Source organism: Phascolarctos cinereus, unplaced genomic scaffold (genome assembly GCF_003287225.1).
Source record: "Phascolarctos cinereus isolate Bilbo 61053 unplaced genomic scaffold, phaCin_HiC Scaffold_9;HRSCAF=440, whole genome shotgun sequence".
NCBI classification, from domain to species: Eukaryota; Metazoa; Chordata; class Mammalia; order Diprotodontia; family Phascolarctidae; genus Phascolarctos; species Phascolarctos cinereus.
In genome coordinates this window covers 264,231,310-264,254,316 of record NW_027556402.1, presented here as the reverse complement: position 1 = coordinate 264,254,316, position 23,007 = coordinate 264,231,310, and the positions used below count along the sequence as shown (strand labels likewise).

General features: G+C 54.5%; 1 protein-coding gene across 1 annotated transcript in view; it reads left to right on the top strand.

Annotated features, from left to right (window-relative positions):
• The window catches only part of MUC5B (mucin 5B, oligomeric mucus/gel-forming), a 46,406-nt gene that overhangs the window by 6,664 nt on the left and 16,735 nt on the right, over positions 1 to 23,007 (top strand). Inside the window, exons 7-29 of the mRNA XM_078148895.1 lie at positions 128 to 253; positions 526 to 643; positions 767 to 905; positions 1,688 to 1,798; positions 2,184 to 2,253; positions 3,392 to 3,529; positions 3,848 to 4,012; positions 4,415 to 4,509; positions 5,384 to 5,510; positions 7,801 to 8,056; positions 9,448 to 9,500; positions 9,782 to 9,882; positions 10,492 to 10,640; positions 11,568 to 11,706; positions 11,796 to 11,909; positions 12,561 to 12,740; positions 13,445 to 13,684; positions 14,736 to 14,892; positions 15,557 to 15,685; positions 19,378 to 19,522; positions 19,935 to 19,978; positions 20,068 to 20,268; positions 21,464 to 22,931. Coding sequence (XP_078005021.1) covers positions 128 to 253; positions 526 to 643; positions 767 to 905; positions 1,688 to 1,798; positions 2,184 to 2,253; positions 3,392 to 3,529; positions 3,848 to 4,012; positions 4,415 to 4,509; positions 5,384 to 5,510; positions 7,801 to 8,056; positions 9,448 to 9,500; positions 9,782 to 9,882; positions 10,492 to 10,640; positions 11,568 to 11,706; positions 11,796 to 11,909; positions 12,561 to 12,740; positions 13,445 to 13,684; positions 14,736 to 14,892; positions 15,557 to 15,685; positions 19,378 to 19,522; positions 19,935 to 19,978; positions 20,068 to 20,268; positions 21,464 to 22,931 — 4,465 coding nt within the window. The remainder of the gene's footprint in view (positions 1 to 127; positions 254 to 525; positions 644 to 766; positions 906 to 1,687; positions 1,799 to 2,183; positions 2,254 to 3,391; positions 3,530 to 3,847; positions 4,013 to 4,414; positions 4,510 to 5,383; positions 5,511 to 7,800; positions 8,057 to 9,447; positions 9,501 to 9,781; positions 9,883 to 10,491; positions 10,641 to 11,567; positions 11,707 to 11,795; positions 11,910 to 12,560; positions 12,741 to 13,444; positions 13,685 to 14,735; positions 14,893 to 15,556; positions 15,686 to 19,377; positions 19,523 to 19,934; positions 19,979 to 20,067; positions 20,269 to 21,463; positions 22,932 to 23,007) is intronic.

Genomic DNA, 23,007 nt, shown 5'->3' with positions numbered 1-23,007 from the left:
TCTCATTTTAGAGATGAGCAAACTGAGGCTTGGGGGGAGCTGGGCATGGCCAAGTTCGCCCTAGGGGCAAATAGAAGAATTGGGATTCTCCATGTCGCAAGCTTCTGCCTTGGTGTCCCCATTCCAGACAAGGCGTGCCCCTCCAACATGCAGTACCACGAGTGTGGCTCCCCTTGTGCGGACACCTGTTCCAATCCTGAGCGGTCCCAGCTCTGCGAGGAGCACTGCACGGATGGCTGCTTCTGCCCCCCAGGCAAGTCTCCACCAGCCCCTCTCCCAATGTTGAGGTCCTGACACTCTGGGAAACCAAGGCCCAGAGAAGGAGGAGTCACCAGACTAGGACCCATCCCCCACAGCCATGAGGCCGCTCCCCCTGCATCCTCTTCAGACTCATCTCTTTGCCCCCTCCATCGGTTCACCCTGGGCCATGATGGCCCCTGGTGCACCAGCTTGGTGCAGTCAGACCCCCTCCCTTTACCCCCCCCCCCGCCACCGACTCCTGGCCTGTGCCGCCTGTCTTTGTAGGGACCGTCCTGGATGACGTTCAGGGCTGGAGCTGTGTAACCCAGGACCAATGTCACTGCACCCACAACGGCCAGACCTACAAGCCTGGAGCCTCCTTCTCTACGCGCTGCAGCTCCTGGTAACACCGCCTCTGCCCCCACCCCCACCCCACTGCTCCAGATGTTTCTGGGGCAGCCCACGCATTCCTTTGGAGGTGGCCTGATCACTGACCTGCCCATCCTTCTCTCTGCATCCCCTCCAGTACTTGCCTTTCTGGTCTCTGGCAATGTGAGGAGCTGCCGTGCCCAGGCACCTGCTCCGTGGAAGGCGGGTCCCACATCACCACCTTTGACCAGAAGCATTACAACATTCACGGGGACTGCAGCTATGTCTTGTCCAAGGTGACCACCGGGCACTGGATGGCCAGAATGGGAAAGAGGGAGGCAGGTGAAAAGAGAGAGGGAGGAGGAGAGGGAGAGTGCCTCCCTTCCTTGGGAGCCAAGCTGCCACCCTCTGGGAGGGCGTCATCAAGCAGTCTCCACGGGAGTCACATGGCCCCTCATCGGGCCTCAGGGGGCTTCTGTCTGATAGGGGATTTGCACTCCAGGGCCTCTCCTGAAGGTGCTAGGAGCCCTGACTTCCAGAGGAGCAGAGCCAGGGCCGAGGCTCAGGCTGTGAGGTTGGGACACAAGCCTCCAAGCTCCCCTTCAGCTCTGAGGACCTAGGCTGCTGAGACATTGGGGGCAGGCATGCCTGCTGGCCCACCTTGTGCATGCAGGTGGTCAAGCACACAGACACTTACACATGCATGTGCACTAGTACACATTCACACACACACACAGAGATACGATTCATCCATATGCACACATTCACACACACACATATACATTCTTCCATATAAACACACTCACATAGATACACATGCACACACATCCACATGTACACTCTCACACACATACACAATAGTCACAAACTTATACTTACACATACATACATTTGTATGCACTTGCACACATTCACACAGACACACGTATGTTCTTATACATATGCACGTACACACATGTATCGGCACATACCCTCTCACACATATACACTCACACATGGTATGCATTCACACACACATTTGCACACACACACACATACACACACAAATGACTGCCACTCTGGAATTCTGCCCCATCAGAAGTGTGAGGACACCACCTTCGCCATCCTGGGGGAGCTGCGCCGGTGCGGTATGACAGACAATGAAAACTGCCTCCAGTCAGTGACCTTGAACCTGAATGGAGGAGAGACAGTAAGCAGGTCTGGGCAGCTGTAGGGGCCCCTGCTCAGAAGGACCCCAGGATAGAGCACCCCGAGCTGGAGGGGGCTTTTCAGGTCATCTGGCCCAACTCCCTTACTTTGCAAAGGAGGAAATGGGCTCCAAGAAGGGCGGTAGAGGGAGTAAGCAGCAGAAGCCAAATTTGAACCCAAGCCCTCCAAGGAACTCAGGAGCTGTGATCAGGTCTGGAGAAGGTGTTCACTTCATTCTGTGTGGCCCCAGCAGAAAGAACCAGGAGCTGTTGGGGGAGAAGTTGGGAGGGTTGAGGCACCAAGAGGATCATTAGGGCTGCTGGGAGCAGGATGGAGGAGCAGCCCCAGAGGGATGGACAGCCCCATCTCTGGTTCTTTTACCCCAGGTCATCAGGATCCAGCCCAATGGGGGCGTGCTTGTAAACTCCATCTACACACAGTTACCCATCTCTGCAGGTAGGTGCCCCTGCAAGGTGTGCCTGGAAGCATGGGGCCCTCCAGAACCAAGGCTGGCTTGACTGGAAGCCCCCGAGGCCTCTGGCCTTGAGGGCAGAAAGCTCCGCCCTCCCCATCCCATGTGGTAACTCCTCCCCCCCACCCATGTTGCTGTAACTTGCTCAGAACCTCCCATGGGGTCACAGTCCCCACTTTCGGGGAGGTTTCTTTACACCTGGCCTTGGATCAGATCGCCCTGGGGAAGCTGGCCCACATTGAGCCACCTGGCATGTTCTCCCTCAAGGTGACAGGGGTTTCCATCCAGCTGGGCCCCACAGAGTGAGGGCCAGACCTCCCTGGGAAGCTCTACCAGCCAGCCCTCAGCCTGAGCTGGTGGTGCTCACCCAGGTCACATAAACCTGCCCAGGCTGTGTTCTCTGAGATGAGAAGACACGGCAGAGGGCCGACCTGGGTGGGCATCCCTGGGCGCAGCCTCTGAGGAGCTTCATGCCTCAGGGTTTCTGATGGTAGCCCTGAGGTGCCTTCCTTCCTCGAGATCCTGGGGCCCTGCTGCGGATGGAGGAGCCACACCTCATCCTAGCAACCGGAAGTGAAGGATTTAGGGACCCCTGGAGACCATCCGGGCCAATCCCCTTATTTTATAGAGGAGGAGACTGAGCCTTGTTCACACAAGGTCACCTGGGGACTGGTGGGCATGGTCCTTAACGACTTCCTGGTCACTGCTCCCTTAAAAAGTATGAGAGCAGGTTCTGGGCTACATTGAAAGGGAGCAGGGCTGACAAGGACACAGGAGGCTGGGCCCCATACCCCCTTAAACATTCATTTCACCCCTGACTTCAAACCCCAAGTCATTCAGAAGGCCAGGTTCAAGGGAGAGTGAGTGAGGGCCATCCCTCGGTTCACCCAACTCTGGAGCCATGAAATGGACCCCAGAGCACTGGAGATCCTCTACCCTGTGCCCCTGCCTCAGGACAGAATCTGGGCGTTCAGATACCAAGCCTCAGCATTATACAAAGCAAATATCTTGGCTGGTTTGACTGTGCGTGTGTGTCCAAGGCTGGTTCTCAGCACGGCCAGTGCCTCCCTCCCTCCCTCCTTCCCTCCTGCTGACTCTGCCCCTCCCCGCCTGTGTCTGTAGCCAACATCGCCATATTCCAGCCCTCGACATACTTCATCTTGGTCCACGCCACCTTCGGCCTGCTCTTGCAGATACAGCTGGTGCCCTTCATGCAATTGTCCCTGCGTCTGGATCCCTCCTTCCGCAGCCAGATGTGTGGTGAGGACCGCTGCCCGGGGGACTGGCCGAGGGAAAGACCAACTGCCCTGAGTCCCAGACGGAGCCAGGGAGGTCCTCCCTCCCTCCCCCTGCAGTGGCCCGGGCACCTCTGCCGTGCCGGGGTAAGGGGAGGGGAGAGCCCCTGAGAGGACCCCCTGGACGGGCAGGAATCCCCTCTGTGGTCTCTCTTTGGACCCCCCACTACTGGCCAGAGGGGGAGCAGGGTCCTGTGGGGGTCATGTCAGGGGAGGTGTTTTGCTCTGGGAAGAGTTTATTCTGAGCACTCTCCCCCCCACCCCATGCTGCCCCCCTCCCCAGGCCTCTGCGGAAACTTCAACCAGAACCAGGCGGATGATTTCACAGCCCTCAGTGGGGTGGTGGAAGGGACAGGGGCAGCCTTTGCCAACACCTGGAAGACCCAGGCCGACTGCACCAACATCAAAAACAGCTTTGAGAACCCGTGCTCTCTCAGTGTAGAAAATGGTACCTGGACCTCGTAGGGTGTCCCTTCTAAGGAGGTTCTCCGGGGAGAGCCTGGACAGGGTAGAGAAGACGCAGGAGCCCAGGGGAGTGGGAGGGCATTGAGGACCGTCTTGGGAGAAGGGACCAGGGAGGCTGGAGTTACCTGGAGACATGGGGAAGGGTGTCTGAGGAGGGCAAGACTGCTGTTGGGCCTATGGGAGAAGGAGGATCCCCTCCCTCCACATTTAGTTAGTCTGCGGCTCCCCTGGGGTGCAGGGGATGCATCTTGGACCCTGGTGCTCACTCCCACAGTGTAGGGAGCAGCCATTGCCCTGCTGGGGGAGGGGGTAGCCTGTGCTTGTTCTAGGGGCCTGGCCCCACAGGGAAGGGTGACCAAGCGGTCTCCACCTCCTGCCTCCCCAGAAAACTATGCTCAGCATTGGTGCTCCCTACTCACGGACCCTGGAGCCACTTTCTCCCAATGCCACGTGTTCGTGAACCCTGAGCCTTACTACAAGGTAAGAGAACCTGGAGAGTCCCTTTTGTCCATCCTGGCCCAGGTCTCAGCCCTGGCCCCAGAAGGCTCGGGCTGGCACCTCTTAAGGGCAGACCCAGGCCCCTCTCCTAAGGTCTGCGCCACCTGCAGAGCCTAGCTGTGGCACACCCGAAGGGCAGGGACAGAGTATTGGGCAGCAGGGAGGTCTCTGGGGTCTCAAGGCCAAACGAACATCTGTAAACTAGGGCTCTGCCTCTCTCCACCTCCTCAGCAAGCCCTCCTCTCCACTGTCCTTGTGGGGGCTGGTGGGGTAGCCAGATCCATGCCCCTGGAGGCCTGACTGCTCTTAGCGAGGAGTGCAGTGCCTTCCTCCACCTGCTTAAAATGTATGGAAGGAAAGAAGGAGGGAGGGAGGAAGGGAAGGAGGGAGGGAGGAAGGAAGGAAGGAAGGAAGGAAGGAAGGAAGGAAGGAAGGAAGGAAGGAAGGAAGGAAGGAAGGAAGGAAGGAGGGAGGGAGGGAGGGAGGGAGGGAGGGAGGGAGGAAGGAAGGAAGGAAGGAAGGAAGGAAGGAAGGAAGGAAGGAAGGAAGGAAGGAAGGAAAGAGGGAGGGAGAGAGGGAGGGAGGGAAAGGGAAGGAAGGAGAGAGGGAGGGAGGAAGGGAGGAGGGAAGGGAAGGGAAGGGAAGGGGAGGGAAGGGAAAGGAAGGGGAGGGGAGGAGAGGGGAGGGGAGGGGAGGAAGAAGAGATGGCTCTGCCACAGGGAGGTTGGGATGGCAGTCAGGGGTAGGAGTCCCACAGAGTAGGCTGGACCACCCCCTCCCCCATCCTCAGGATGAGGAACAGCCCAACAAGGGGCTGGGGCTCCTGGGGCCACTGAGTATCTTTTCTGCTCCCCAGAACTGCATGTTTGACACGTGCAATTGTGAGAAGAGTGAGGACTGTCTGTGTGCGGCACTATCCTCCTACGTGCAAGCCTGTGCTGCCCAGGGAGTGCTGCTGAGTGGCTGGAGGGCTGGGGTCTGCAGTAAGTGAGCAGGGGGAGCATACAGCTGGCATTTGTGTGGCCACTGAAGATCTGACAGACACTGTACAGATGTCACCTCATATTATCCTCATTACAGCTCTGGGAAGCAGGGGCTATGGTCATTCCCATTTCACAGATGGGAAACCTGAGGCTGAGAGTTCACACAGCTGGTTAGTAAGTGTCAGACCAGGACTTGAACTCAGGTCCTCCTGAATCCTTTATGCCCCCTGCAGCCTCACAACAGCTCGCATCTCCACTGAGTTCGGAGCTCTGCCCAGCATGTTCCTAATGGCAGCTCTGTAGTGGTGGTGGTTGAGGGGGTCCTAGTAGGTTCACCATCACCCCCTTTTACAAATGAGGAAACTGAGACTCAGAAAAGGGAAATGGCTTGTCCTAGGAGTTTCAAGAGCCCAACTCTCTAATTTTACAGATGGGGGAACTGAGGTCCAGAAGGAGTTTGAGCCCCAGTCAGACTCAAGTTCTGAACCCTTCCAGTGAGCAAGAACTGGGAAAAACTGGGAACCAGTGCAGGGGGCAGGAGTATGAGGAGGGTGCAGGGAAGGGGCAGATGTCCCAGGGGAGCCTGTGTGCCCCCCCATTCACTTACACACATACACTCAAGCACCACCCACACAATGCAATCAGATGCACACCACTTTCACATACAGTCACACACTCATATACACACATACACACACATACGCACTCATACACTCAGATACAGACACACCACTCACACAATGCACACACTCACACACACACACACATTACTTCTACACACATACACTCGCATTCAGACACCACTCACAGTCACACACATTCATAGACACACCTCACACGTATTCGTACATACCCACATATACAGTGATACACACATACACTCACACACACAACTCATACATAGTGTTACACTCAGATACACACATGCATACAGTCATGCACATTCACAATATATACACTCACATTCAGACATATGGTACTCACACCAGTTACAGGACACCTGTGTACTCAGCGATGGGCCTGAGCAGGGATGAGAGCTTTTCATCTCAGGGTGTCCAGTGTCCAGAAAGAAGGGAGGGATGGAGAGAAGAAGGAAGGAAGGAAGGAAGGAAGGAAGGAAGGAAGGAAGGAAGGAAGGAAGGAAGGAAGGAAGGAAGGAAGGAAGGAAGGAGGGGATTTATTAAATGCTCACTCTATGTCAGGCCCATGCTGAGACCTTCTCTGGGGACCTCCCTCCAGTGGCCTCCCTGGAGCCCTGGAAGGCCCTGCTTCGCACTCAGGGCATAGGGAGGTGCCAGGCTTTCTGGCTGTGGCCTCAGAGGCGCAGAATCACCACTGACATTTCAGTGACACTCCGAGGTCTGTCAAACATTTAAAGCCACTCTCTCACTTGGTCCTCCCCATAGTCCCAGGAGGAAGGGGCCACAGGCACCATTGTACCCATCTTACAAACACGGAAACTGAGGCTCAGAGAAAAATAAAGGGATTTGGCCAGGGTCCCACAGAGAACCTGCTAGATCTAGAAGCAATGGCAGGGGAGTGAGGGACTTTCAAACCAAGCCTTGACGCCAGGACAAATGGCCTAACATAGAGAGCTTTCTAAGAGTGAGAGGGGCGCTGTGACTGGTAGTGAGCTCCCCATCCCCTAGCTCTTCCTCCAAGGGCTGGATGGGTCCTAGCTGGATCTGTATAGGGGTTCTCTGCCAGCTTGGAGACTTTGGGATTCTGTGACTGGCCCGTGTCCCATCAAGGCCATAGTCCCAATCTCCTGGGAAACTCTCCAATAGGTAGGACAGGGAGCAGGGGCAGGCTAGCTTTAGAGAGAGTGGGGGAGTTAGGAGGCCTAGGTCACAATTCTGGCTTTGACATCTGTTTGCTGTATGACCTTGGTCCAGTCCCTTCCCTTCTGGATCCTCACAGAATTCTAACATGAAGAGCTAGAAGGGTTTGAAGCAGGTATCTGGCCCGACCCTGTGCCTTTGCAGATGGAGAAACAGAGATCAACATGGCAGAGCTACTTAGGCAGGTTTACAATAAGTTATAAAGCCAACACATGAACTCAGGTCTTCCCCTGAGTTCCTGTGGGGCCCCTTAGGCAGGGGAGGGGCCAGGGACCCTTATACAGATAGGCCAGAGGCCCCCTGGGGTCTCTTAAGCAGATGGGCCAGAGCCCCCAGGAGCTACTTAGGCAGGGGAGGGGCCAGAGCCCCCATGCCCCCCAACCCTCCCCCCAGCTGGCCCCATGTTTCTCAGGTCCATGTTTCTCAGGTCCCTGTTTCTCCCCCTTCAGCCAAATACATGGACAGCTGCCCGAGCTCCCTGAATTACAGCTACGTGGTGGAGTCATGCCAGCCAACCTGCCGCTCCCTAAGTGAGACTGATGCCACCTGCAGCATCCGCTTCAGCCCTGTGGATGGCTGTGTCTGCCCCCACGGGACCCACCTCAATGACGCAGGCCAGTGTGTGCCTGCCACCCAGTGCCCCTGCTACTACAAGGGCACCATAGTGGCGCTGGGAGAGACCGTGCAGGAGAATGGCGCAGTGTGGTGAGAAGATGGAGCAGGGCCCTGGGCATGCACGGGGGGTGGGGGGAGTGCACCGAGGGCAGAGGGGGGCCATGGGCAGTGACATGGCCCCAGCCTTGATCTCAGAGCCCCCCAGCAGCCCGAAGGAGCAGCTAGGGAGGGACTAGATCCCCAGTTTACACGGGAGGGCACTGAGGCCCAGAGAAGGGAAGGAATTTGCCTACAGTCATGCAGCTAGTAAGTATAAGAGGAGGATTTGAACACAGGTCTCCTAACTCCCAGCCCAGGGCCTATCCATCTTCCCCATGGCTTCCCTGTAGCTTGAGCAGCCCAGCTGGTGAATGAGCCCCTCCGAAGGCGGCTTTCAGGGCAGCTTTCTGCTCTTTCCTGACTCAGGCCCCTCCTCAAAGAGCCCTTGGAGAGGGCCTGGAAACTGAACTGGAGACAAGGTCATCAGAGTGGGCTGAGAGGGCCAACTGGCCCCCAACCAACAAGCATTTATGAAGCACCTACTGTGTACAACCCCGTGTCAGGTGCTAGGGACACAAAACCCGACTCGGCCTTCCAAGATCTTGCATTCTGATGGGGGAGACAACATGTCCATCATGTGTAGACACCAAAAATGTCCAGATAATACAAGATTGTGGTGGGGGTGGGGCAGGGCTGGTATCGGGAGGGAGGCTCAGAAAACGTTTCCCACGGAAAGTAGCACATTGACAGTTTTGAAGAAAACAAAGGATTTTAAAGAGGCAGAGGGGGAAGTGGGAGCAGATTCCAGGGTAAGAGGGCAGCTGTGCAAAATCTCAGAGGTGAGCGATGTGTCTCATGTGAGGAAAAGCAAGACAGCCATTAGCTGGACCACACAGTGCAGGAAGGGGGATGACGTAGAACAGGGTTGGGGAGATAAGTTGGGCTTTAAAAGCTAAACAGGGCATGTTTTGTTTATCCTGGTGGTAATAGGGAGCCACAGGGGCTTATTGAGGGAGGGGAGTGCTTTCAGAAGATCATTTTGGCAACCAAATGTAGAATGGAGGGTCTTGAGGCAGGGAGGCCAATTAGGAGGCTGTTGCAAAAGTCCAGGAATGAGGTGACCTTGCGTATATGAGATACCATGAAGGTAGAAATGGCTCAGATTCGTCAATGGATTGGATGCATGAAGAGACATTCAATGGATGGGGTGCAGTGGGAGGGGGTTGGATGCCTGCCTTGTGAGCCAGAGGTTCCCGGGGTGGTTGGGTGAGTCAAGAGGATGGTGATGCCCTCAGAAGCAGTAGGACAGTGAGGAAGAGAGGAGGGTGTGAGGGCCACTCCAGATGGTTGAGTTTGAGGTGCCTACGGGACATCCAGTCAGATGCACAAGAGACGTCTGGAGATTCAGGTCTAGTACTGCTGACATTTCCCTCTGCCCATAGTTCTTGCACCAGTGGGAAGCTGAGCTGCTTTGGAGGCATGGATTCAAACCCAGGTACCAGCCCTCCTTTCCCCCTCCCACTGTCTGCTCCCTCCTGCTGGCCAGAGCCACCCCTGGGGGATGTGGAGCACCAATTAGGGTTTTCTGGGAGAAGATACCAAGTGGATATATAAACCTTGGGTTGGTGCCCCTTCCTGGGCCTGAGGGCACTCCCCCCCTCCCTCATGGCAGGCCGGGTCCAGCCGTGCCCCATGTTCAACCTGGAGTCAGGCAGCTGTGGGTATGAAGGAACAAAGCCTCGTGGACCCACTTCACCCCATCCTCTTCCTCCTCAGTCTGCATGGCTCCCATGATCTACTTGGACTGCAGCAACGCCTCAGCAGGAGCTCTGGGAGCCCAGTGCCAGAAGAGCTGCGATACTTTGGACATGGCCTGTGTGAGTAGGGTGGCCTGCCCAGGCAGAATGCAGCCAGGAGGCCCATGCCCATCCATGGGTAACCCTCAGAACTGTCTCCCGGAGGTCAGGGACATCACTATGGGGTTGACCAGACCATTACGGTCCCTCCTAATTCTGTGCCAGGGAACTTCTGGAGGTCAATAGCCTCTGTCCATTCAGATTTTTCCCCACCAGTCAGCCACACACCTGCCAGCGGCTCCTGGAGGAGGCAAAGCTTAGGGCCTGGTTCTCTTTCTACAAAAACCTGAGCTCATTTGCCAAGGGGATGTGCCAATGCCTGGGCAGTGCCATCCCTCACAAGCCTCTGCCCAGCAGAGAGTGGTCCATGGAGGGTGCCAGGCTACCCTTTCTCATTCTATACAGCCTTGGTTAGATGGGCCCTTGAGGAGGGCAAGGCCACTCAGGTTACCAGGTTACCAGTGAGTCCTGTTCTGAAGCCACATGAACTTACTTGTCCATCTGTGTACATAGATGAGGGCTGAGTCTCCTTTGGGGCCACAGCCCTACAGGATGGGTCAAACAGGGTCACACAGGGTGTCCGACAAATGCTATTCCCAAGTAGTCCACTCACTGTCCTTTTTTGAATAGTACAACACCCAGTGTGTGTCCGGCTGCATCTGTCCCAGCAGTCTGGTGAAGGACGGAAACATCTGTGTCAAGGAGGAAGACTGTCCTTGTGTTCACAATGAGGCTACCTACAAATCGGGGGAAGCCATCCAAGTGGACTGTAACAAGTGGTAAGTGGGCGTGGACAGAATCAGTTACCAGTGAGCTCCGAGGGCCTGAGGATCAGTGGAGTACAGCAGGCAGGAAGAGACTGGGAGGTCATCGTGTCTGACCCCTTCACCTTACAGATGAGTTGAGGCCCAGAAAGGGTCACACAGCTAGGGTCTGAGGCAGGATTGGAACCCAGGTCTTCCTGAACACAGGGAGACTCCATACAAGGTCCACTGCTCTGTGCTGCCCTCAGCAGGAGGGAAAACCAGAGGCCCGGGTGGCTCAAGGTAGGGCAGAGTGGGAAGTCTGGTGACCAAGTGCTGGGAACACTACAGAGGGATGCTTGTTCAGGTATGGGTCGGACATGATGCCTGTAAGGTCCCTGCCAGCCTTGTGATACTGAGATTCTCTGGGGCCAAGGTCCTTGACCGAGAGCCAGATGCCATTGGAAAGGAGTCAAGAAGCCACCACTGTAAGGGAGTGAGGGTCAGCTCTGGCTGTAACCACCCTCCACCTCCCAGTTTACCTGGCCACCAGCAAACCCATAATAACCACCCTCCCCATCCCCCCACAACACCAACATCTGCAGATCACTTTTCATTTTACAGATGAGCAAACTGAGGTCAAGAACAGTTCAATGACTTCCCCTGGATCATCCAGGTTGAACATGGTAGAGCCAGCCCTCCTGACTGAGCTCAGGGCTCTACCCCCCTGTGCCCCAACAAGAATTCAGCATTCAGTGGGGAGAGGCAGGCTCAGCTTGGGGGAGCAGCCATGGGGATCCGAGAAGTGAAGGCAGGAACAGCGGCAGTCAGGGGAGGCCTCCTGGAGGAGGAGGAAGTTGAGACATACTAGGCCCTGCAGGATTTTGGAGGATCTCGTGAGCAGTCTCCAAGAACGGGCACCCAGAGGAATAAGCTGTTTTCTTCCAAATTCTTGCTTCTCAGCACCTGCAAGAACCGGAGGTGGGAGTGCACCCAAGCCCCGTGCCTGGGCACGTGCGCAGTCTATGGAGATGGGCACTTCATCACCTTTGACAGTGAGCGCTACAGCTTTGAGGGGAATTGCGAGTACACCCTGGCCCAGGTCGGCTCCTCTGGTTTCCGCTTTCTCCATCTGCGGCTGCCCCAGCACAGTCCCCAGACCTTGTCACTCCCTCTTCTCTCCTCCCCCAGGACTACTGTGGAGGAAACACCACCATAAACGGGACCTTCCGTGTGATCACAGAGAACATCCCTTGTGGAACCACGGGCGTCACCTGCTCCAAAGCCATCAAAGTGTTTCTCAAGGTGAGTCAGGGAGCCAGCCTCTCTGGGAGCACCCCCCTTGCCACCCAAGATGAGGGCTTTCTCCCTGCTCTTGTGCAGCAGGCGTCCCCTCTGTGGCATCCCAGGGTCTGCCCTGACTGTTCCAGCGCGGACCAGTCCTGAGGGTGGGGAAAGCCCGGTTGGTCTTGGGCAGTCCTGTGGGATACTGATCTCAGTGACTCAGAGGCTCCCTCAGACGACCATCTACCGCTCCATCCCGGGCAGCTCTTGTCTGGGCCTGCCATTGGGTGTCCTCCCAGTGCTAGAGACCTTCCTCACCTTCTTCCTGGCTTTCAGCTTCATTCGTCCTGTTCGCACCACCCCTGCCCCAACTGTCCTCGGGGCCAAGCAGAGAAGGGCTGGTACACCTTCCAGGCATTACTAACCAAGGCAGTGACTGCTCAGATACTTTTGGATGATGAGGCCTGCCAAGGGGTCTCCTCAGGCTCCCGCTTCTAGCCAAGGAAAAAGTCTAAAATCCAACCACAAACAGCCAGGCTGTGGGGTGGTCAGTGCTGCCCTGCTCCTTCGTAAAAATGTGGGGGAGAATGAGCTCCAGGGGCAGGAGAGCTGAAGAGAAAGCCTACAGCTGAGGCACGAACTCAGAGGCCCTCTACCTTCCTCCTTTTCTAGGGAACTGAACTGATATTCAATGAGGGCATTGTGAAAATGGTGAAGAGAGGGCCAGGCAAGGAGGTCCCATACAAGATCCACTCCAGAGGCAACTACATGGTCCTGGAGACCCAAGTGGGGATGGTTCTGATGTGGGACCGGAAAACCAGCATCTTCATTAAGTTACACCAGCACTATAAGGTCAGGCCTGGCCACGGCAGTAGATGGGGGGAGAGGGAGGGGCCGCTTCAGTCCCACAGGGGCTCACTCTTAACATATTTGGCGTCCTGCTGCGTGGGAAAGACTTGACTGCCTCAAGCCAGTTATGTGGCCGTGAGGAAGACCCTTCCCTTCTCTGGGCCTCCATTTCCCCATCTGTAAAGGCTCCCACTGCATACTTCATGGACTTATTATGAGGAAGGCACAAGGGAAACATGAGTCCTGCTCTCTGAGCTTGGGGCTTCTCTGGCCTTGAGTGGGGGTAGCAGTATTTATACAATCTGCCTGCCAAGGGGTGTTCACCCAGCCCTCTCTGCCCGCCAAGGGTCATACCTTAGAAAGTCTCTGTGCTCCCAGACTTCCAAGGTTGGTGGTTTCCCTGGTGGATAGAGGTCCCAACCCCCCCACCTGAGGTAGCAGACAGTCAGCCTGGAGCTGAGTGAGGCTGGTCTGTCTGACTCCAGGCCCCGGCCCCTGCATCCTGGTGGAACCCTACACTCCATCCTCCACAGAGACCTCCTTTAGTGGTGAAACGCACCCATTTGGGGTGGTGCTTCTACAGCATCAGTGCTGACTACAGAGTGTGGTCCTCGGTCCAGGAGATCCTGTGAAGGGCCATCAGCTCCAGAGCGAGGCAGCAGCCCCCATAGGGGTCCTGAGCCTGCTCTCTGGTTTTCTGTGTGCAGGGGAAGGTCTGCGGCCTCTGCGGGAATTATGACGGTAACAGCATGAATGACTTCACCACCAGGAGCCTCTCGGTGGTGGGCGACGTGCAGGAATTCGGGACCAGCTGGAAGATGTCCCCCTCCTGCCCGGACGCCGGCCCCACCAGGGACCCCTGCACCGCCAACCCTTACCGCAAGGCTTGGGCCCAGAAGCAGTGCAGCATCATCAACAGTGCCATCTTTGCCACCTGCCGCTCCCAGGTACTTCGGGAGATGCCAGGGGTCCTTTCTCCAGGGCAAGGGTGCAAGGTGCTGAGCCACATGCAGGGCATGTGCCAGGGCCTGGCTCTGTACGTATACAGCTTCAGCTGTATGAAGCTACCCGTGGAGCCCAAGGGGGAAGGGGCTTACTTGCCTCCTTCCTGCTGATGCACCCTGGCCAGCCCACACTCTCTTCCTCTGGCTTTTCTGTTCCCAGGAGGAGAGTTGGTGAGACCTGTCATGGACCAGCCCAGTTTAAACAACATTAGCTGCCTACTGGGTGCCAGGCACTGTGCTAGGGATGCAAAAATAAAAATTACCCACCCTGCCCTCAAGGGGCTTAGATTCTCCCAGGGGACAGGACTTAGCCACAAGAATGGTGGGAGGAAAGATGAGCACAGAAAGAGCTCTGGCTCTGCAGGGGTTGGGGAAGGCTTTGTGGAAGAGGTCCCTCTGCCCCCAGCTGAGCCTGGAGGGAAGACAAGGCTTGCCTGATTATCAGCCATTACTGGTCGGTTGGCTGGTAGCCCTGAGAAGCACCTACTGTGTGCCAGGCCCCCAGCATGACCGAGCCTTTTTCCTTTCCCCATGGGCCCAGCACAGGCATGGTGGGGCCTCCCTCTTGGGCTGTGGAAGGTGGACCTGTTTGGATGGCTTGTGCTGGATAGAGGTGCATTAGCCTGCAAACCTAGTCAGTTAAGCCTTTGTAGCCAAAGTGGCTCACCTCTATTAAGTATCTGCTTTATATAGGACCCAGGCTACAGCCTGGAAGGCGATGGCCTTCAGATAAGACAATCACAATCCAACAGTGATGGTGAGGGCTGGGCAGGGAGAGCTGAGGTCACAGAACCTAGGCCAGGCCAACCACCCAGTGTTTGGGAGCTGCTACCATGGGCAGAGCCCCGGGCTGTGACCTGGGGTCAGAGAGACAGAATATGGCCCAGTCTCTGCCCATCAGCAGCTTCTGCTGTCCAAAACAAAGGGTGGAGGGGCAGGCAGAGAGTAAAAGGCCGGAGTGGAGCTCGGACCCTCAGCTCCTCTTCCTTCCCAGGTGGACTCTACCAAATACTATGAGGCCTGTGTGTCAGACGCTTGTGCCTGTGACTCTGGGGGAGACTGTGAGTGCTTCTGTACAGCAGTGGCAGCCTACGCCCAAGCCTGCAATGATGTGGGCGTCTGTGTCTCCTGGAGAAGGCCAGACATTTGTCGTGAGTTGATGGCCTACCTGTCAGCATCTGCTTCCAGACACACGGGGGGGGGGTAGGGCAAAGCACACACAGCTGGGCATGATCTGACATGGATAAGCAGTGTGCGTACAACCCACATGTGTGTGCACACCCCAGGCACTTTGAAAGCTGAGCACCCTCATCCCATCAGACAGATCTTCTGTGGAGTCTGGTTGTGTGCCAGGCACAGGACAGACAGAAGCAGAGCCAGAGAAGCTCTCAGCTGGGAGTGGGTGGGCCACAGACACAGCCGACTGCTATAAAGGATATGGTAGATGTGACAGGGGTGGAGTCCAGGCAAAGGTCCAGGCAGCGGCCAGGCAAGGCTTCCCACGGGCGGTGAGTGGCTGGAATCAGGCTTTGAAGAATGAATAGCAGTCCCCCAGGTGAAGCAGGGAAGTGAGGTGTTACAGGCATCAGGTCCTGCCTGAGCAAGAACATGGCAGTGGGAGCGGAGGGTCTGGGTGGAACAGTTATGGGATAGAAGCATGGCCCACTCCTTTGCCTTCTGGGAATTCAAGAGAATGGCTGGTCTGGGCACTAGTCTTGCTAGACAGCCTTCTGCCCTCTTGGTGTTGGGAGCATTGGAAACCAGGAAAGCCCTCCTCTTCTCCCCTTCCCACTCCTCCCCTCTCTTTGCCCTCAGCCATGTTCTGTGACTTCTACAACCCCCACGGGGAGTGTGACTGGCACTACCAGCCATGTGGGGCACCTTGTCTGAAGACCTGTCGCAACCCGAGTGGGAAGTGCTTGGTGAACTTACCTGGTTTAGAAGGTATGTCCAGCTCTGAGAACTTAAGACTTGATCCCCAAAGAGGAAAACGGAAAGCCCAGGACTAGGGACAGCTCCCTGGGGAATGGGCAGGGTGAAGGGCCAGTTTACTCCGTAGTTTCTGATCTACTCTCTGTGATTCAATCAACAAGCAATTACCAGATGCTTCCTATGCTCTAGGTACTGTGCCAAGTTCTAGGGATATATAGAAATGCCAAAGCAGTTCTTGGACACAAAGCTGTCACATGTTAAAGGGCACAATATGGTACCTACATATACAATGTAAATGGAAGAAAATCTCAGAGAAGTAGGCTCTAGCAGCTGGGGGGACCAGGAAAGGCCTCCTGCAAGAAGGTGGACCTGCAGCCGAGTCTCAAAGGAGGCCAAGGAAGCCAAGAGGTGAAAGGGAGGTGGGAAAACATCCCAGGCCTGGGGGACAGAGACATAAAATAGTGTCATGTACAAGGACCAGTAGCCAGGAGGCCAGTGTCACTGGGTTGAAGAGTATATATTGGGGAGTAAGGTGTAAGAAGACTGAAAAGGTGGGAAGGGAATGGGTTAGGAAGAGCTTTAAATACCAAACTGAGCATTTTGTATTTGCTTCTGGAGATGACAGGGAGCTACTGGAGATTGTTCAGGAATAGGGTGACATGGTCAAGATGGAGGATGGACTAGAGTAGGGAGAGAATTGAAGCAGGTTGGTCCCACAGCAGACATTGCAATAGTCAAGGTGTGAGGTAATGAGGGTCTGCACCAAGATAGGGGCAGCATCAGAGGACAGAAAGGGTCATATTGGAGAAATGCTGCAGAGGTGAAATGGACCAAAGATGCAGCAGAGATGAAACTGACAAGAGATGCTGCAGAGGTGAAATGGACCAGAGATGCTGCAGAGGTGAAACTGACAAGAGATGCTGCAGAGGTGAAATTGACAGGCCTTGGCACCATCTTGGATGTGGGTGGTGAGAGAGTGAGGAGTCCAGGATGACTCTTAAATTATGAAGAAGATGGCGATGCCCTTGACAACAATTGGGAAGTTCAGAATGATATGGTTTGGGAGTGGGGTTGGGAAGATAATGACTTTTTCTTTAGATACGTTGAGCTTTAGGTGCCTACAGGACAGGCAGTTTGAAATGTCTAACTGGCACAGTTGGTGATGAAGGACTAGAGCTCAGAAGAGATGTTAGGGCTGGGCTGAGGAAGAAGAGGGGGGAGAGATGGCAGTGGCAGCAGGCTATTGACCAATTTACATCATTTCTTTCTTTCAAGTGACTTGATATGCTTTATGAAGTAATGACATGGGTAAAAATATAAGTTCTAGTGGCATATAAGAAATAAAACAGTCACCTACATGTTATTTTTTCAAACATTTTTAAAAACTGAAAGCATTCTTGAAAAGAAGATGCTAGGGCTGGATATCTCAACCTGGAACTTATCTGTAGAAGGGTTTGCCTTGGCGAGGAGGAGGGCCACCTCTTTATCACAGTCTGGAACAAAGGAAAAGATTGTGGGTGTAGATGTCTAAGGACAACAGGACAAGGAACTCAAGACCATTTTTGTCTATCGGGTATGAGGCTAGGTCCTCAGATGAGAGGGTAAGGGCAGAGTCTGCCATGGGCCATGGAAGGCTTAAGAAGAGAACACAAGGTCTGGAATGGCCATTTCTGAGTCTGCTAGAGACTCAATTAGAGAGAAATACAATGGTTGCCTTGCTGCAGTGAAGTTAGGGCTGGTCAGTTTGTCAATAAGGGTGTAGGCAGCAGATGGTGGAGGCGATCCAAGATTGGCAGGGTATGATTGGTGATGGGGGGAAGGGACAAGGACTTGAAAAGAGAGGACAGTTTAATTGTTAAGCTGGTTGGCCAAGGAGTCAGGATGGAGAAGGAAGGAGATTTTAGCCAGTGCAGCAGTGCTGGCCTGGGAGAGGTCACAGTGAGGACTCTGGAACTCAGAGCTTTCCAAGGTTCCAAGATCAGGGGTACAAGGGAGGGGTTCCAAAGTGCAGTCCCCATACAGGCTGCCCTGAAATCTGACTTGCACCCCTAGCATGGGGGCCAACTCCCCCAAACAAAAGGCCACCAATTTCTGCCATGGCCCCTCCTCCATCATGCCTACCCTCAACTGTGAAGGGATTCCCTCTGATTGGGATCAGAAAACTAGGGATGGGTGGGACTCGACAGTCTGTGAAGTTCCTCCCAACTCTGAGATTGAGAGTGAAAGGTCAGAGACCATCTGGTTTAAGTCTTTTGGGGAAGGAAATGGGATCTAGGGTGAGGGTTGTGAGGGGCAGCTAGGAGGCTCAGTGGATAAAGCCCTGAACTGGTGTCAGGGAGATCTGAGTTTCAATCCCTCCTCAGATCCTCACTAGCTGTGTGACCTTGGGCAAGTCACTTGACCTCTGTCTGCCTCAGTTTCCTCAATTCTAAAATAGGGCTAATAATGGCTCCTCCCTGCCAGGGTTGTCAGAAAGATCAAATGAGATGATATCTGTAAAGCACTTATCACAGTGCCTGGCACACAGCAAATGACATATAAAAGTCAGCTTTTGTTGTTGTTAGTTCCTGGGTCTGGACCCAGCTTGGCAGTCTTCTGGTCCATTTGGGCATTTCCTCTGCTCACCTCCCACCCCAACCCCAGCCTCAATGTCCTCAGTCAAACCCAAAATCCTTCAGACACAGGTGTTGGTCATGAGGTCCTGACCTTCCAGTTGAACAGACACTGGCACCTGCCCCAGTGGGAAAGCCAGGGATGGCCTCTGCTCCTATTGGCTCCTGAAGTACTGGGGAATGAAACAGGCAGAGCTCCCTCTGTGCTCATTGACTGTCTTGGAGAGCTCTTGCTGGCCTATTGAGGGAGCCTGGGAGGGACAGTTCTGCCTTATTCCTGACCAAAAGGGATTTTTTTCCCGGAGGGAAGCTGGGGCTTCCCCATCACCTGGCTGAGCTGGCTAATGGCCTTCCTCACCCACGATGTGCACAGGGCAACTCAAGCTAATTGCCCAGATTAGGAGATGAGTCAGAGCTCTGATAGATCCAAAGTCTAGCCTGAACCATGAAAGGATGAGCAGAAGAGTGATCTCTGGGCTTGGGCCTGATCTGCTCCTGGCTATGCCATCAGCACTCTGCTGTTCGACTTTAGACAGGCTCCCTTCTGAGCTTCAGTTTCCTAATCTGTAAAACAGAGTGATTGAGCTGCGTGCTCCCTAAAGAATGTAAAGTGACCACAGCCAGACCCAATCTCAACTGAGGAGAGAATCGTGGACTCTCTACCTCTAGCCTGTCCCTGACTGGGAGTCCCGCCTCAACCTCCTAACGGGCGGTCACTGGGTTTCTATTTCAGGACCACAGGTCAGGGAGGAATCCACCGAATCCCACTTAGGGACAGCTTTCATCGTTAGGGAGTTATTCCCGACATTAAAACTAGATCTGCCTTTGCATTTCTCCCTCTCTCATTGCTCCCGCTTCTGCCTCTTGGGACCAGGCATAATCAGCTCGATCCCTCCTCCCCACGACAGTGCTTGAGGGCGGTTCTGCTGCCCCCCTCCCCCAGCCTTCTCTTCCTGGACTAAACTTCTCCAGCTTCTTCCAGTGATCCTCCTCCCTTTGGCCATGCAGGGAGGGCACTGACTGTCCTCCTCCCTCCTCTTCCTTGGGGAGTGGACCCCTCACTGAAGCCTTGCTCCTCTCTGCCCACCCCAGGCTGCTACCCAAATTGCCCGGCCAAGAAGCCTTTCTTCAGTGAAAGCCAGATGAAGTGTGTTGAACAATGTGGCTGCTATGATGAGGATGGGCACTATTACGAAGTGGGAGACAAAGTCGTGAGCCAAGCCAACTGCCAGAGCTGGTAGGTCAGAAGGGTAGTTCTGCTCTTGGCTTGGGGAATCAGGAGAGCATTGGCCAAGGCACAGGGGAGGAATTCCGTTCAGTTCAACATGTGTTATTAACCACCTACTGGATACACAGGAACTGCACTAACAGGAAAGGTCTCTTGTAGAAGGCAGCACCTGAGCTCTATACACTCATGTGTTTATTAACCACCTACTGGATACACAGGAACTACACTAACAGGAAAGGTCTCTTTTAGAAGGCACCACCTGAGCTCTATACATTGAAGAAAGTTAAGGATTTGAGGTATGAAGGGGAAGAGGGAATGCATCCCAGGTATGAGTGGTAGCCTGTTATTTGTCATTGGCTGTTGTCCTTGTGGGTTTATTTCCCATGCCCCACATTCTTTCCCCTCTCCTTTTCACTCCTAGTAACTGTACCATAAGCGGCATACAGTGCACCCCAGACCAAAATGGTGAGTAAGCTGCAAGATGCCTGGGGACAGGGACTCCCAGCTCCTCGGACATGCATCAAATGATGCCATTTGGTCTCCTGGCTTTTCAGAGTGCACTTGCACATATGAGGGTCACAAGTACCATAGACACGAGGTTATCTACAATACCACGGACGGCCTGGGAGCCTGCCTCATTGCCATCTGCGGAGACAATGGGGAGATCAAGCGCATTTCCAAAGAATGTCCCATGATGCCCTCCACCATGGCACCATTCACCTTCACTACCAGCAGGACGCCAGAGTCCACAGCAGGTAACCTCTGAGGCTGGGTGGAATGAAGCATTTGGCTGAAAGAGGCTCCACAGTTCCTCCCAGGCTGACCACCCTGTGGTCACTCGTGATGGTGATGACTAAAAATAAATATTAATAATAATAACAAAAGATCCTGGCCCATTTAAGAGCCCAAAAGCTGAAACTGTTATCAAGCAGATCCCTGACATGCCCATTTATTTGGCCAAGTGTTCAGAAATGTCCAGAGCAGGGAGTAAACATTCCCTTTCTAACTTGGATGGTTAGAATTCCAGAATGGGAAAGCTGGGAAGACCTCGATGGTTTTCTAAGCCCCCCCCCACACCCCCAGTCTCACAGAGAGAAGGAAGGACATGTCTTGCATCCCCTGGCTAGTGATGAGCAGAGCCAGAATCAGATGCCAGGATCTTGGCTGCCAGCCTGGGGCTCTGACTACCATGATCCCTGGTCCTCTGGGTCCTGCTGGCTGTTGGTAGCTTCCCTGGAGCCCCAGAGCTCTCAGAACCACTGGCTGGGATCTCTATTGCTCCTTCACCACTCCATGTGCATGTTGCTCCTCTGGAGAGCCTGAGGGTGTCCACTGAGCTTGACATCACCTGGCCTGGGATGTCCTACTGCCAGCCAAGTTCTGAGAGTCCTCCAGCTGGGGGTCTCTGGGATCATTGCCAGGGAAGGTTGTGGTCAGTGCCCCAGGGGAAGTTTTATTGTGCCAGCAGGATGGCAGTCATAGGTGTGTGTGATGGGATCTCTCTGAGAGGCCATCCGGTCCCAGCCCTGACTGACTAATGGGTCCATAACAAGGGCAGTGAGCCTTTCCACAAGCAGCCCACAGACATGAACTCATATGAGTTTCACAAAAAGCCCATGAGCTGGAAGATATTATCATCCCACACAGGCTCAAGCAGGTTGAAGTGACTAGCCCCCAATCACATAGGAAGGAAATGCCTGAAGTGGGATATAAACCCAGGGCTCCCTGCCTTCAAGCCCAGGGCCTTTCATTTTGGTACACATCCTCTTCTCTGTCTGCTTTCTGCTGGGAGCCACCATTTCTTACTCTGAAAAAAGGAGCTAATGTGCCACTGTGAGGAGAGTCCTTGGTGCTGTGGAAATGTACACTGGGTTGTCATCAGTACCAGGGGCTGCCTACCCTAAGAGACCAGGTTCCACAAGGGATTTCCCTTTGTCTCTCCCTGCTCAGGGCCTGCCACCACCATCTCAGCCACTTCCACAGTGTGTGTGCGAGAAGCTTGCGAATGGTCTGACTGGTATGACATCAGCACACCAAGTGCAGGGCTCGACAGTGGAGACTTTGAGACATTTGAGGACCTACGGCTAAATGGATACCAACTCTGCTCCACAGCCCGTGATGTGGAGTGTAGGGCCCAGGCATTTCCTGGTATCTCACTAGGAGAAGTGGGACAGAAGGTGGAGTGCAGCCTATCCCATGGGCTGCTATGCTATAATGCAGAGCAGAACCCACCTTTGTGCCACAATTATGAGATCCGAGTATTGTGCTGCAGCTATGTGCCTTGTGGCAGGTCCACAGCCGTGAAGACCAGTACACCTATCACCAGATCCATTACCACGGCTAAAGCTTCCACAATGCTCCCCCAAACATTATCAACCTTGACCTCACAGATGTCATCCATACCCACGAGGATCAGTACTCCCAATGTGACCTGCCAGCCCCGATGCCAGTGGACACAGTGGTTTGATACAGATTACCCCAAGTCAGAAAAAATTGGTGGAGACATTGAAACATATGATAAGATCAGGAAGACAGAAAAGGACTTTTGTCAGGAACCTCAGGGCATTGAATGCGAGGCAGAGAACTACCCTGACATGACTATTGAGGAGGTAGGACAGGTTGTCCAATGTGATGTTCGCTTTGGCTTGATCTGCAGAAATGAGGAACAAAAAGGTTTGTTCAAAATGTGTAATAACTACAAGATCAGGGTCCTGTGTTGTGATGACAGCCATTGCCATGGAAGGACCTCAGTCATACCACCAGCAACAATGCTGCCATTCACCACGAGCCTGGGGACTGGGACCACAGGACAGACATCCCTCACCTCTACAAGGCTGGTGACAGAGAGCAGCCGAGCCGCCACTGCTACCCAAGAGTCCACACCAAGCACTCTTCTGTCCACACATTCCTCTCCAAGGACTACAGCCAAGGTGACCACCACATCTCTATCTACATCCCCTTCAGTCCCCCACCCACACACCGCTGCCATCCTCAGCACAGCAAGGACCTCAGCAGTGTCCATATCAACACCGTTGCCTACCGAGACCAAGACGGTGGAGGTGACAAGAGCAGCTACTGCCAGCCCAAGGCAGACCACAGTCAAGACAAGTTCTCCTCCCATCCATTCATCCACAGAAGCAATACAGACAACACAAAGACCGCCCCAGACTCCAAAGACTCCATCATTACTCACTACAAGGCTGGTGACAGAGAGCAGCCCAGCCGCCACTGCTACCCAAGAGTCCACACCAAGCACTCTTCTGTCCACACATTCCTCCTCCAAAACTACAGCCAAGGTGACCACCACATCTCTACACCCCTTCAGTCCCCACCCACACACCGCTGCCATCCTCAGCACAGCAAGGACCTCAGCAGTGTCCATATCAACACCGTTGCCTACCGCGACCAAGACGGTGGAGTGACAAGAGCAGCTACTGCCAGCCCAAGGCAGACCACAGTCAAGACAAGTTCTCCTCCCATCCATTCATCCACAG